Source organism: Stegostoma tigrinum, chromosome 35 (assembly GCF_030684315.1).
Source record: "Stegostoma tigrinum isolate sSteTig4 chromosome 35, sSteTig4.hap1, whole genome shotgun sequence".
NCBI lineage: Eukaryota > Metazoa > Chordata > Chondrichthyes > Orectolobiformes > Stegostomatidae > Stegostoma > Stegostoma tigrinum.
In genome coordinates, this window is record NC_081388.1 from 16,853,374 (window position 1) to 16,867,290 (window position 13,917).

Sequence of the window (13,917 nt, forward strand, 5' to 3'; positions counted from 1 at the left end):
AACTCTTTACAATACTTTATTCAATGATCAGCAAAAAGAAACCTGATTTATGTTCAGTACCTGAAGAATGATTAAATAGCGGCTGTGGAGTGTACAATGTAACGGTGGCAAGTGGAAATAAGCAGTTTAAGTTCGTTAACCTCAATGTGGTCGAGTTCTTGCCTTCCATTCAGTTTTTGATTACTACACAGTTATAGATTTTTTAAAAATCACTGTAGCAATACACAGTAGTTCAACAAAAATGATTAGTTAATATGAACTGCTGAGCTGTACCATTGCTGGATCTGACTCCCGTCACTTGAAGAACAAACAGTGAATGGTAGAGGCCATAATCATGTGGTTATTTTCCTCTCTATGTCCTTGACCTGAGCAATTACCTTCCTTACACAACAGTGGAGACAAGTTGGGTGGATTCTGGATTGTCAAAAAGGTCAACATTTTTTAAAAAAGGGTATAAAGGCAGAGCCTCCCCTGCCCCCAAATAAAGGCACGGAGACAGGACTGACAGAGGGCACAGCTGAAATTTTAGCTTCTCAAACTTTGAGGCAACAATGACGCCATACAGATCTGATGTAATTAGCACAACCGTGTTCCCGCTCTTGTAGACCCTCACACTCAGAAGTTGTGAAAGCTTCTAAACCTCAAAATAGGGTCACAGCAGAAAAAGGCAAGGACTGGAACAGGGGCTAGATATGACTGAACTCATCCACTGCTGTTGGGCTTTTCAAACGAGCTGTACAGAATATAGGTCTCCCAACAGTGCTGTTTCCAGCTTTATAGTATTTCAACGCTAGTCTGTTCAGGAGGAAATTCTATTGATGATACCCATCCCAGCAAATTCTTGCTGCAAATTGGAGCGGTGTTGACAGCAGCTGATACTAAAGTGAATAGTTTCCTTTTTTTTAAAAAAAACTGCCCTCAGTTGGTAGCTGTTTTGCTTAACATCTAAAGACTTGCCAAACTTCAACTAACGAGCAAGAATCAATGAACAATCAGCTGCCGTGTTCAATTTGCCACATTTGGTTGGGAAGAAAGAAGTCAAATTCTTCCATCACTTCCTTATCCGTTCTGCCACACAAAAGACATTGCTTTATACGAAAACTACGAGAAATATCAGCACTAATCAGTTTGTCTGATCCAAAATGAATTCATGTTAAATGCAGGTGTACCACAGATCCAAAGTGACAATTCATGGTTAAGCAAATATCTACGAGTCAAAGTTTGTTCACTGGTGAGGGGACATTGCAAATTGGAAAATGCTTGTGAATTCAGATTTTCAGGCAGAAGAATCCAGTGTGAGGAGACTGGCTTTTCTTTTTATTTTGAAAGGCTAGTTTGCATGCAAAACACAGCATGGCACTGAAGTGTCAGCAATACATTAAATATTAGACATGTACACCAAAAGGTCATCAGACACAACCACCATTAACTTGCTTTATATATCTTAGGCTAGTATTGGATTTTAGAAAGCAAATGCTTCAACATCAGTTTAAAGAAAAACAAAATCAAGTCAAGCTAATGAACCAGGTACTGTGGTTTTCTTTTACCTTCTGGTCAAACCAAATTAGTGGCTTAGAATATGCTCTTTCTCCACCCCACCTCTAGTATTTCCACCGCCCCAAACCAGAAACAAAAAATTGCCAAAGACATTTTATGGCCATACATAGTGAATTGAGAAGTTGCCAGTCATAGTGAGCTAAGTTGCTGCATTACATTCGAGAAACTGGTCAGTAATGGGGAAAGATTCAAAAGTATTTTATGGGGGTGGGGGTGCAGGAGAAAAGAACCACATTTATACCTATGTTTTTCAAGGAAGTGAAAACTGACCTTTAATTATCTATCACTGGAATATTGTTACCAAATGAAATCCCAAGTTATAACAAAATCCAAATTAGTCATCAGTTTAGATCATGGAGTATGAATTGCATGGTGAAGTCTTCAACAAGCACTAGCTGGCTTAGATTTCACCTGGGTAAAATTGCACTGATTCTGGATGAAAGAAGGTTTGTACTTATTTCATGGCTGATGTTTCCATGACATATTTTATGTCTGTTACTCACCATAGCTAAGAAGTCGCACATTTAGAAGTGTAGAGATTGAGAATTGGTTCTCAGTTCTACTGGACTGAAATGCCCTTCACATATGGAACTATGGAAAACTGTTCCATCCTCAATGTCTGGCACGACCAATATTATTCAACTGAGTAACCCATGACTGTTTAATTGCAAATGAACTTCCAGAACTCCTTAATGATTCCATTAATCACAGATCTTTACACATAATTTGGAAGTTAAGATTCAATCCCCTTGCCCAAAAACTGATTTGAAAAGAACTATTTTTCTGCTCCCACACAAGTTTACCAATGGATTTTGAGCTCAGTTTGTCCTAAATTAATTCACAGCCAATTTGCAAACCACAAGGTCCCTCTAAGCAAGGTAAATGACCAAATAATCAGTATCTTCACTAGTTTAGGTGAAACTTAGTCAAAACATCATAGCTCCTTTGCCTTCTTTTCAAAAATTGGTCACGCTAGACAACAGGGCCTTGATTTAATCTCATCCAAAAGACAGCATCTCTGACAATGCAGCAGTTTCTCAATCAAAACTGTCAAGTAACTTTATACAGTTCCATTCACTCAAATCTGCGGAGTGAGGCTTTGACCTACAACCTAACTCAGCAGTGAAAGTGCCTCACCAAGTTATGTCTGAGGCTCAAGACTGGTTACGGTTCCACTGGGTTTGGCATTCTCTGGTAATTAGCCCAAATTACTATTCATAAAAATCAGCCTGATAGCAGTAGCAGGCCATTCAACTAGCAGAGCATCAGTTAAATTGCAACCTCCACACATGTAACAAATGGGAACTGTGCCAGATTTCATTCTCTGCAACTCAGGAAGAACTGAAGGGCAACTCTATCCTGGCCAGGATGAGCTAACTCAGCAAAGCCATAGGATTGCTGATATGGCTCAGTTCTTCATTGCTGAACTAAGTACAGGGTGAATGACTATGGTTTAATTTCATTGTAAGTGCATCTTGGTCCCTATAGTTCAAGTAAGTCCGAAAAATAGAAATTTCAAAATCCTTCAAACAGAAGTGCCAGTGTTTACCTGTTTGACCTACCTCCAGAAAGTGGCACTTTCTATAAACACTAGCAAGACTCCAATGTATCATCCATGTTTCATGTAAGCATGCACAGCTTTCTGGCTACTTGATGATGAAAAGTGTTGCTAACATTCTTTCACTGCAGACAACTAAGATAGTGATCAGAAGCAGGACGCCCCCCCACCGCCTCCCCCCAAGATGAACGTTTTGACTTCCCAGCTCCACATACTCACCAATACACCTGAAAAAAGCTAACACAGCAAAGTTCCAATAAACCTTCTGGCTCAGGCAGCTGACTCCCCATCCAAGTCATCAAGGAACCTTTGCTTCTAATGTCAGATATTTAAACTAGCAGTACATTGCACAGAAAAGATGAATGACAGCTCAATCTCCAAGTCAGTTATTGTCACCCTTGCTCCATAATACAAGACATTCCAATAAGACAAGATGAGCCTAAGTGCAGGAAAATATCAAGTTGGGTTACAATGTGCCTGGGAATCTCTCTCATTCCTTAACAATTGGCCATAAAGGGTGGTGAAAATCTGCAAGTAACAAAAGGCACATCCAAAAAGACTGAGGAGCAAGAGGCATAATTTAAAGGGAAACTTAAATATCAAATTACTAATTTGTTAAAGGCTATGTCATCAAATATTCTATGATTCTAGTTCTACTTCACCTCATCTATTTTTTGCCCCATTTAACTTCCGTTTCATTCCATATCTAGAAGTATCATTGATATTACAGGTAAGTCCTATAAAAATCAGAAGTTTGCAGTAAGAGTCCTATGGCAATCCGGCACAGGTCTCCACTTCAGCCCAAGTCAGAGATCCGCATTACTCTAAAGACAGGGACCTGAAGGAGATCTTTTTGTAACTTGTAAGATGCAAGTTGCATTGAGCTTCTAATTCTGCTCCTGCTATTGTTAGGAGGCAGCAACCACTGTGGTCCACAGGTTCTACTTTATCAAATCTTCTGCTTTTCCAATCCAACCTCCTTCATGGAGGAAGAAATGCTCTCTTCACTGCTCACGAATAGAAAAGGGAAATTCAAACAGCAGACAAGAAGCAACATCTCACTAACACTGCTGAAAAATAAACAGTACGAACAAAGTGAAAACTCAGCCGAGTAGGTCGTAACGAGAGCTTTATAATAATGTTTCACTGATACTTCTGAGGTAGTTTTGTGAACTTAAACATTTTTTCATCCCATCCCATTTTCTGTGCTCACTTTAGCTGACTGTTTACATTCCAACTTTATGTTCTTTAGGGGGAGTCCCACACATTGACTGTCCAAATGCTCACTTCAGGCACAGCAGTGGTCACAATTACAACTTATGTCCTCTGGATAGACTAATTCTCAGGAAGAAACACAGGAAAGCACTGGTCTTCAGCAGTGCAAATGCTGTAGCCAACAGATCATGAGAAACAAGTCCTAATACTGCCACTTACAGTTCAGCTCTTGATGCTAGTAATGTAATAATTCTGATTAAAAATGTAAATGCCTCACCAGCACCAGTCAGGCAATGGGCTCCTTCCAACACAGATGTGTCTGACCAGTCAGTGATCAAATCAGCCCCACATTTTCAGCTGGCTTGGCAACAGAGGCCAGTAAGATGTACAATACTGTGTACAAGTTTCAAAAACTTGCTACAGTTTTGCAATTAATAACTGCAGGCACATGAGTAAATATGCATGGTCGTTTTGTTTTAAACTGACAACTGGAGCTTTATCGCGCATTTTATAAAAATAAAAGATTAAAAGTGTCTGGAAACTATGTTCTATATTGAAACAGGGCAAGAGATAACAATATGGAAACTGTACACTACCAATCACACTTTGAAAGCGGACAGGATTTCAATGTTGAAAATTAAACATTGTGTTGGATTTTTGTTTGCAAGTGTTTTTTTCAAACCACAAATCCAAATAAATACATATTCCAGGCAGTCAAAAGAAAAAACTCATATTGGCTGTACAGTGAGGGCGTTGAGTGGAGGACTTGATCTTAACGGTTGTAAAATATAATACAGTTCTTGGCTGCATGAGCTTGAAAATCTGGCTATTTAACAAGAGGCCGAGTTTTGTCATCATCGCTGCACTGATGTGCTTTGTATTTCTTCACTTCTGCCATGTATTTGGCCCACGCATCCCCGCCTCGTGCTTCAGCCTGAAAATAAAATGGAGAAAAGATAGCTAACTTGAATTGGGCATTTAACACAATGTGGAAACATCGAATTGTGTTGAGGTAACTACAGGATTGAACTTTCATTACGACTGACAAAAGCTTTAGATTCAAACCTGTTACATTGTCACATGGTATTCACTGGCTACTTAATAAGCCAAGTTCTACTTATTTTGTCTTCCCTGCTTTCTTGAAAGCGCCAACTCACAACAGGGAAGTGAAGCAGCTACGATTCCAAGTGAGATCTGCTGCTGACATGCAATGCCTCCCTGTACAATACTGGGGTAGTTAGTGCTGGCTCACAGATGGTCCAATGGAGAGGAACACGCAATAGCACAGGTTTTTTGGAACTTTGGCTGATGCAGACTACAAGTACAGATGCAGAGAAGGAAAATTTGAGAGTCATCTTTGATGTGAGGAAGTTGCACCAATACCTAGACGGATGTAAATTTGTAATAATAACAGGCCACAAACCCTGCTAGGGCTACTCAAATAGGACAAGGCTCTGCTGCCCATAGATTCAGGTTATTTTCAGCAGAGGGCTCTCATTCTAAGTGCGTACGATTATAAGTTGGAACACCATCCAGGGGGCTAAGCCGCAAATGCAGATGCTTAATCCCGGCTCCCGCTACTATATACACCTCAGTGGTGCCTCCACTGGGAGAGTCAATGCTGGTTTTAAACTTTCTGGACACCTTTCCGGTCACTGCTGACATCAGACTGTGGGTGCAACAAGATGTGATCCTCACAAAACTAAACCAGCTGGTGGTGATGGGGAAACAAAAGTGCCATCACGACCAGAATTAAAACCTTTCTGGACCTCACCATGGAGGTCAGCATTTTATTACAGGAAGCATGAGTGATTGTCCCTAGAAGAGGGTGCCACCAGATACTGGCTAAACTCCCCCAGGGTCATCACGGGTGTCCAAAATGAATATGTCGGTGACAAGTTATTCCTGGTGGCCAGGATCAGATGCAGACATATCTGCTTGGTGGGGCAGTGCCCAGAGTGCAAACAAGGACAAAAGTTACCGTCAGCAGCTCCCCCAACACTCCTGGGAATGGCCGGGTAAATCCTGGACTCGGTTACATGTCAACCACACAGGTCCTTTCATGGGATTAACGTTCTTAATCATTATGGACACACACTCAAGGTGATAGAACGCGCCTGGAGTTCATTCGTCAAACATGGAGATGACAATAGAAAAACCGTGAGCATCTTTTGCAACATATGCGCTCCAGAGATTGCTGGTAATAGACAATGGGCCATCCTTCACAAGCAGGGAATTTGACTATTTTGAGCACGCAGAAACAGCTGCCAAAATTTTGAAGGCAGGCTTAAAGAATCAGCCTACAGCTTCACTTATTACTAAATCGTCCAGGTTCCTATTTGATCAGCAGACTACCCCTCATGCAACTACGTGGACAGCTCCATCACAGTCCAGCCAATGCTGAACACAAGAGTCCTTGAAGTGAGACAGACAGTTTACTTCAAAGGGCGAAGTTTTCTGCTGAAACCACGGAAAATCGCTCCGCATGGGCAAAGGGCACGGTCACGTGAGGCGAGGTCCTCTGACAAGCAGAATTCGGGTAGGTGAGGCAGTCCTGAACAAGCATGTGGACAGTGTCTGAACACGTGGGTTCTCTTTCTCTGTCTAGCAAAGAAACCTCAAGTTCTGAGATGGACAGAGTGGATGTCACAGCCTCTACACCTTCACCATCTGAAGAGGGTGAATTTCTTCTGAAATGCTCTGGGCACTGAGATGGATTAGTTCCAGTACACACTGCCTGTATTTCAGGCTGAGTCGAAGGAACTAGATTGAGTGTGACAACGCCCCAGAACAGACGACAAGAAAATGCCCCTCCCCGGACCTGGGGTAGGGAGAATGTAGTGATTGCAAAGAGGTCAGCTAGGTAGACCTCAGAGAATGAGTTCCCGAATGGACCAGGTCAACAGCCTCAATCAGGCTGACAGACATAAACAAAAGTGTCAGAGGTTCTGCGTACTCAGAGCTGGCTTGGAGGAAGCCAGACCGTGTCAAATACTATGCATATGTAAATAAAGGGTGGTTTGGTGACGGGATACCAGTGTCTGCGGAGTTATTTCAGATATCACATCCAAGGTGGCATTTTTTGATTTTACCTTTGGAACATCCAAAGGGATTTAATAGTAGAATATCAATCATTGATCTGTCCACATCCAGAGGTGCCCATATTAACTGTAATCATCTTTGACTGAGATTGAAAAACGTGAATTGCTGTGATTTATAATACACTACTTGAAAAGCTGGTGGAAGCAGATTCAATGGCCTTTTGAAAAGGAATTAGTTAACTAGTTAAGCGGAAAAATTTGTTATGGAGAAACAGAAAAGCGCTCTAACAAAAACCCAGTACAGGCAAATACTCTCACTGAACCATACAACTCTATAAAGTGAAAATGTTTGATTTGTTCAGGACAAGGTTGTGGGGAGCCCAACGACTGTAAAATGTACCCAAAGGGTAGTCTCAGAGTATGCAGAGGGGGAATGTCTCCTTTTAAGTGATAATCCCAAAGAGAAGACTGGCTGGCTCCAAGTGAAGTGAATACATTCAAATCTTTATGGATAATCGCTGTACATATTCAAAAGTTTAGACAATTCAGGATAGACTGTAGAGAGGATTATAATCAAAAGGCTACCGAATCCTACCTCTTCTTCGGTCTTGTGTTTCTTGGCTACCATTCCCGTCTTGAGGGCTAGCTTTGCCCCACCTCGCCGCTTTCCCACCTGGGGTAAGGGACAGAAGACTGCAACCATTACACGAGCGCTTGGAGCTGCAATGTCAATGCTGCCCACTATGTAATAAAACAGGGATCCTGAAATTAGATCTCATTCCACAACAGAATGCATCTCCCACGTCAACGTCTCAATGCGTTTCTAACATAGAGTACACAAGCTACTGTCTGCGGAGGTAGGCCATTCTTTATACTCCCCTATAAGGCAAAAGTGACAGTGCGGGTGTTACCATTTTGTAAACCAGCAATAGCTATTTAAATCTTTTTGGAACTGTATTAGCCAAACATTTAAAATGAAATTTTGCAAACCCATCAATAGATCCTTAACAGCTTTCTTGCATCAATACACTGTAAATCTAATTCCTTGCTGTAATTTAAAAAATTTCTCACATACAAGAGTTAACCAGATGTGCGCATTACTTATTCTTAATGGCATGTGATTAAACACCCCATTTAACAATATTATAACAACTTGAAAGCCTTTTCCATTGGATGAGTTATTTCAGCTTTAGAAAATCACATTTTAAAGTCGCCTCAGTAAGGAAACATATGATTACCTTGCATATGTCTTCTGACAGAGCAAGTGGAATTGAATTCACTAGTAAAGTTTTTAAAAAATGTTGTTATGCTGTGTGGCCACTGCCTAAAAAGATTGTGAATGCAATTCCTAACTGATGAGCTGGTCCAAAATATTTCAATTTGATTGTTTCATAAACTTTGGCTTGTTGGGTTATTGCACTAATTGTGCTTTGCTTTACTGATTAATGAACCTACATTAAAAATCTAAAATTGCAAATACAGTTGATCATCAAGCTGGCTGCTCAACATTTACCACATATGGATGACTACAATTTTAAATTGCGTAAGCACTTAACAAAAATGGTCACAGAACATCTCCGTTAGCTGGCTGATGTTTCTACCTCCCCCATCCTGCTCAGAGAGTGATCTTAGAAACTTCAATACAAAATAATCAGAAATGCTTTCAAAGTAACAGAGAAGTTCAAATTTATGCTCAAAAATTATACTTGAAGTACTTCCCAAAGAGTTCTTATTTAGGCTAACAGAACATAATATTAGGGCCTACACTGTTGCTACACATACACCATTTTTTGGGTTTGAAATGAAGGCAGAAGTGGAACTGGTAGCCGAATTAACCGAGTCTTTTGATCCGCCAACATTGTCAGGACTTTGAAATAATGTTTAAATTACTAATAAAGGGTCAAGTTGCTTTTAGCCCATTTGTTAGATACAAATGTGACCAAATATTTTATAAAGTTCCTGGTAAGCACGAAGACGGACCTGCTAGTTATTACAGCTAAACACTCATGTTAAGGAGGAATAAAAGTGGCAAAAGTTGCATTTTATAAAACACCAATTTGGTCAGGTGACAGATAAATCCTATCTAACATAAAATCTTTATTCTGATGCTAACTAAGCTGTTGGTCGTTAGTGACATTTATTTCAGATTTTCAGTTACTTTCTGACATGACTACAATTTACCCAAGGGAAACACAAACATTTGGACTGTAGCATTGTGACAAACTATCTGAAGCCATGCTCACTAAAAGGGACATACTTAAATTTTCAGCAAAATGCACAATGTGTATCAATAAACTACAGATTGCATGCAACAGTGACTTACTGATTCAACATCATCTACAGCACCAGTGTCATTTCTTATAAAATAAAATCACTTATAAGTGTTTGAAATTAGACTCATGATCAATTTATAGATACATTTATTTGCTGAAATTCAATTAAACTGGGAAATAAAACTGCCCAAGTATTGTATTATACCACATCACTTGGCTTATCCAATAGATATCTCCAAAATAATTTCACATTAGAGTACAACAGTAATTTTTAAGACTGAGTCCCTAAATATTGCTATGACAGTGCCAACGGTAATTTTGAAAGTGTAATTTTTCCGGTAAAAGTTATAGCCAGATATAGCCATACTAGTTTTGGTTTGAAAAATCTTCTTGTAGTTGTACAACTTGCTGACTGTGATAAGATGGTCAGATTTAATTATGCTAATACCGAGCTAATATTATTATCACTCATCCACAAATCACTCAGCCAAAAACTGAACATTTATTCCAGAACAGAATTTCTGGAAATGTGAAAAGGACTTTTAAGCTCTGAAGCTAAATTATTCAGGAATGTAATTTTCGCCAAAATTTCTAGAAATGCTGTTAATAGCCTGAACATACTGAATTGTACTCCAAGTAAGTCTATGAAGGAATATTTTGGCTGAAGATTAAAAATATTAAGTGAGACAGCATTCTACCATCAACCAAAAGGTTGACCCAAAGAATTGAAAATAAAAAAATCATTCCCTCACATACACCAATTCTCTCAATGAAATCAGAATTGGAATCAAGCAGCCTTCCTGCACAAGACTTTCAGAGACATTTTTAACCTTCAACGAATGAGGTCACCCGCTACAGAAGCTACTTTACGTTCTCATTTGCTCCAAAATCAGCCACGATACTGTTGCTCACTCTCACGTGAGTTCCTAGAGACTGACACTGCTTATAAAATCATTCAGCAGTGCTTCTGTGAAAATAAAAGTGAGCACTGCACTTACACTTCTGTTCAAAGTGGCTGTGACTCCCAAGCTGAAATGAGGTTATGCTGCGTCAGTTGGGCACTGAATTTGGACATACTCCAAAACAACAAAATAGATGCACACTTAATTGTAGCACTGATATTCTGATGTTATTTTTCTCTTCCCACCCTCTCCAGCATCATGCTAACAAGGATTTGGATGACACTAGGGAAACATACATTCCTTATTATTTTTACAAAAGCTTTTGAGTCATTAAATGAAGTACTAGTGCTGGAGAACGGTACAATTTACATTTCAGGAAATTAGTGTCAGCATCAAATGCTCCCCGATCCAGTGTTAGGAATGTGTGACCAATAAGGTATTTTTCAGTCTGGATCAATTGTAGGTCAAACATCAGAAGATTGATGATATCTCTCCGTTTCTTACACCAGAGTCAGATTGCAATTAATATCTTGTAGAACTGGATTGAGACTGTCTGAATTATTTCTCATATGATTCTTAACATATGCAATGGAAAGAAGATATGTTTTCCCCATCAGTACGGGCCAGACCCCAATAAGCTCATCACTAGAGTATTGTATAGAGATAAATTTTAGGAAGTCTTGTCCAAGTACTCATATTTCTCCTGAATCTATGGGGCTACGTGAACAAGGATATCAAACATGCACTTTTACAACCAGAAGAGTGGTGAATTTCTTTTTCTGATTAAGTAAAATAAGCTGAGTAAATCTCTCAAAGATCACTTAAAGGAACTGTCAGATTGCTACAAAGATACTCGAAATCCATGGTGTAACATTCTCAATTTAATCATGATGCCAAAGGTAATGGAAGCAGCTTTCAAGAGAAAAGCAGTTATGTGCTACTATACCGGCAATTAAAACTTTTATGTTTTATTTAAACCATCAGGAAGCTTTACCAAGTTGTGAATGTTGGGGTAATGGGGATATTGTCAGAGGCCCCCTTTCAGCAAATACTTAAGGCAATCTGACAAAGCAGTACAGTTGCATTCTTAATATTAGAACAAGAACCTGCAGCACGGAATCTCACTCAGTGTTTCCAAATAGTGACAGAAAGTGAGATAATAGCATTTATACATGCACATACACAAAATTACTAAAAGCTGGTGCACCAGGACAAAAGAAGAAATGGAAAGCCTAACACAGTGTTTGACTTTACATTATTCAGAAGTGAGTAAATGTTGAGGGTAGATCAAACTTGGCTTCCATATCCTTGAAGGTTGACCGGTAATCAACTGTGGGCTTTAACATGGGATTCACTAAAACTGATATAAACAATTGTTTATATTGAGGACATTAGGCCAAGAGGACAATTCTCAGCCATACAGCTGTGGTTGCTCAGTCATCAAGTTCACTTATTGGTGATAAATGGATTTTTGAATAAAGGAATTAAAAACTATTAGGGCAGCGTAGGTCAGTTGCAATCTTGTAGAATTACAAAGCAGACTTCAGCATTTATTTTTTACACTGTCCAAACTCATTATCTTTGTATTTAGTAATGTTAATTTAAATGTAAATGGTGAATTAAGAAATTTAGCATCCTTAGCAAGAAAAAAGGATTCTTGCTTCAGACTAAACCTTCGCCAGACTGAGAACAATTGTGAAATTTTGAAAATCGCTTCGAAAGTCTTATGATTGAATTGGAGTAAGTAAAGATCAAATTTAAACATGAAACATTAATTAATAAAACAATTCCAGAAATGCACAGGTCAGCCAATATCTCAAAAGAAAGAAAATGTGTGTATGTTTCAAAACATCTTTGATTTTGGTATCTTTGCTGTGGTGTACAATCCCAGAATTGGAGTCAAGACTGAATCAATGACTCCAGTGTCCAAGTAGAAAGCCCAGGATCACATTAAAACCTCTTCTACAACTTGTCCTGCCATTTTCAGAGTTTTGAATCTGCAAATCCCGAATTCTACTTTTCCTACAAAGCCACAAAAATGGGCCCTTAATTTACAGTGCCTTTGCTTATTCATTAAGCAGGTTTAATATTTAATCTCATGAGACAGCATAGAACCAGTCTAGAAATATATTAAGTCATTGTAAGGAAGCTCAAAGTCTTGAATGCGTGACCCAAGAGAGGGAAGCACTATTCACTGGATAACAGGTTGCACAAGACACCAATCCATCAATCCTCAGTTCTGACGGCAGTCACATGTGTAAATCAATAGCCTTTGCCTTTTTAAGATGATGACAGGGCCCTGTATTTTCAGCATTTGCGGCTTTCATTTCAAATATACAGTTTTTACCTGAGTTTCTTTTTAAAAAAGCAGAAATTGAGCACTTAGGATTTATAATGTTCAGGGAGCAATCACAAAGCTGAGTATGTTTTTGTTTTAACACAGTGTGAAGCTGGGTGAACACAGCAGGCCAAGCAGCAGAGGAACAGGAAAGTTGTGTGTTTCGGGTCAGGACTCTTCTTTAGAAACTGGGGAGGGGAAGGGGATTCTGAAATAAATAGGGGGAGAGGAGGTGCATAGAAGATGGATAAAGGAAAGATAAGGTGAGAGGAGACAGACAGGTCAAAGAGGCAGGGTTAGAGCCAGTGAAGGTGAATGAATGTAGATGGGGAGTGAGGGAGGGGATAGGTCAGTTCAGGGAAGACAGACAGGTCAAGGAGGCGGGGTGAAGTTAATGGGTAGATGTCCCACCCCATTTCCTACCTACTAGCCTCATCCTGCCCATCTTTCCTGAACTGACCTATCCCCTCCCTCACTCCCCACCTACATTGACCTTCACTGGCTCTAACCCCACCTCTTTGACCTGAGTCTCCTCTCACCTTATCTTCTCCTTTATCCATCTTCTATTCGTCTCTCCCTATTTATTTCAGAATCCCCTTCCCCTCCCCAATTTCTGAAGAAGGGTCCTGACCTGAAATGCAAAACTTTCCTGTTCCTCTGATGATGCTTGGCCTGCTGTGTTCACCCAGCCTCAGTAAGTGTTATCTCAGATTCTCCAGCACTGGCAGTTCCTACTATCTCTGTATACAAATTTTCAAAAAAATCATCCCACATCACTCTCATAGCCAGTGAATTAAGGAATCAATCTGTAAATTCAGGCAAGAGGCAGCATACTTTTGTGTAAAATACGTATTGCCCCTAACATTGTTGAATGATGGAAGGGTCAATCAACATATTCAGGCAAGAAAATAAGTTGCACTGTTTTGTAAAATAAAGAACTGTACATATTGCACTTAACATAATTATGGAAGGAACCAATTTGTAAATTTAAGCGAGTGTGGGGGGGGCAGTCATTATGATTTTTCTTTTGCAA

The 13,917-nt window shown here is 39.6% G+C and overlaps 1 protein-coding gene across 1 annotated transcript in view; it reads right to left on the reverse strand.

Annotated features, from left to right (window-relative positions):
• trir (telomerase RNA component interacting RNase) overlaps positions 1-13,917 on the reverse strand; it is a 14,775-nt gene continuing 858 nt past the window's right edge. The window contains exons 2-3 of the mRNA XM_048521986.2: positions 7,967-8,044; positions 1-5,264 (exon numbers count right to left, since the gene is read on the reverse strand). Of these exons, the coding sequence (XP_048377943.2) occupies positions 5,157-5,264; positions 7,967-8,044 (186 nt within the window). The 3' untranslated portion in view covers positions 1-5,156. The remainder of the gene's footprint in view (positions 5,265-7,966; positions 8,045-13,917) is intronic.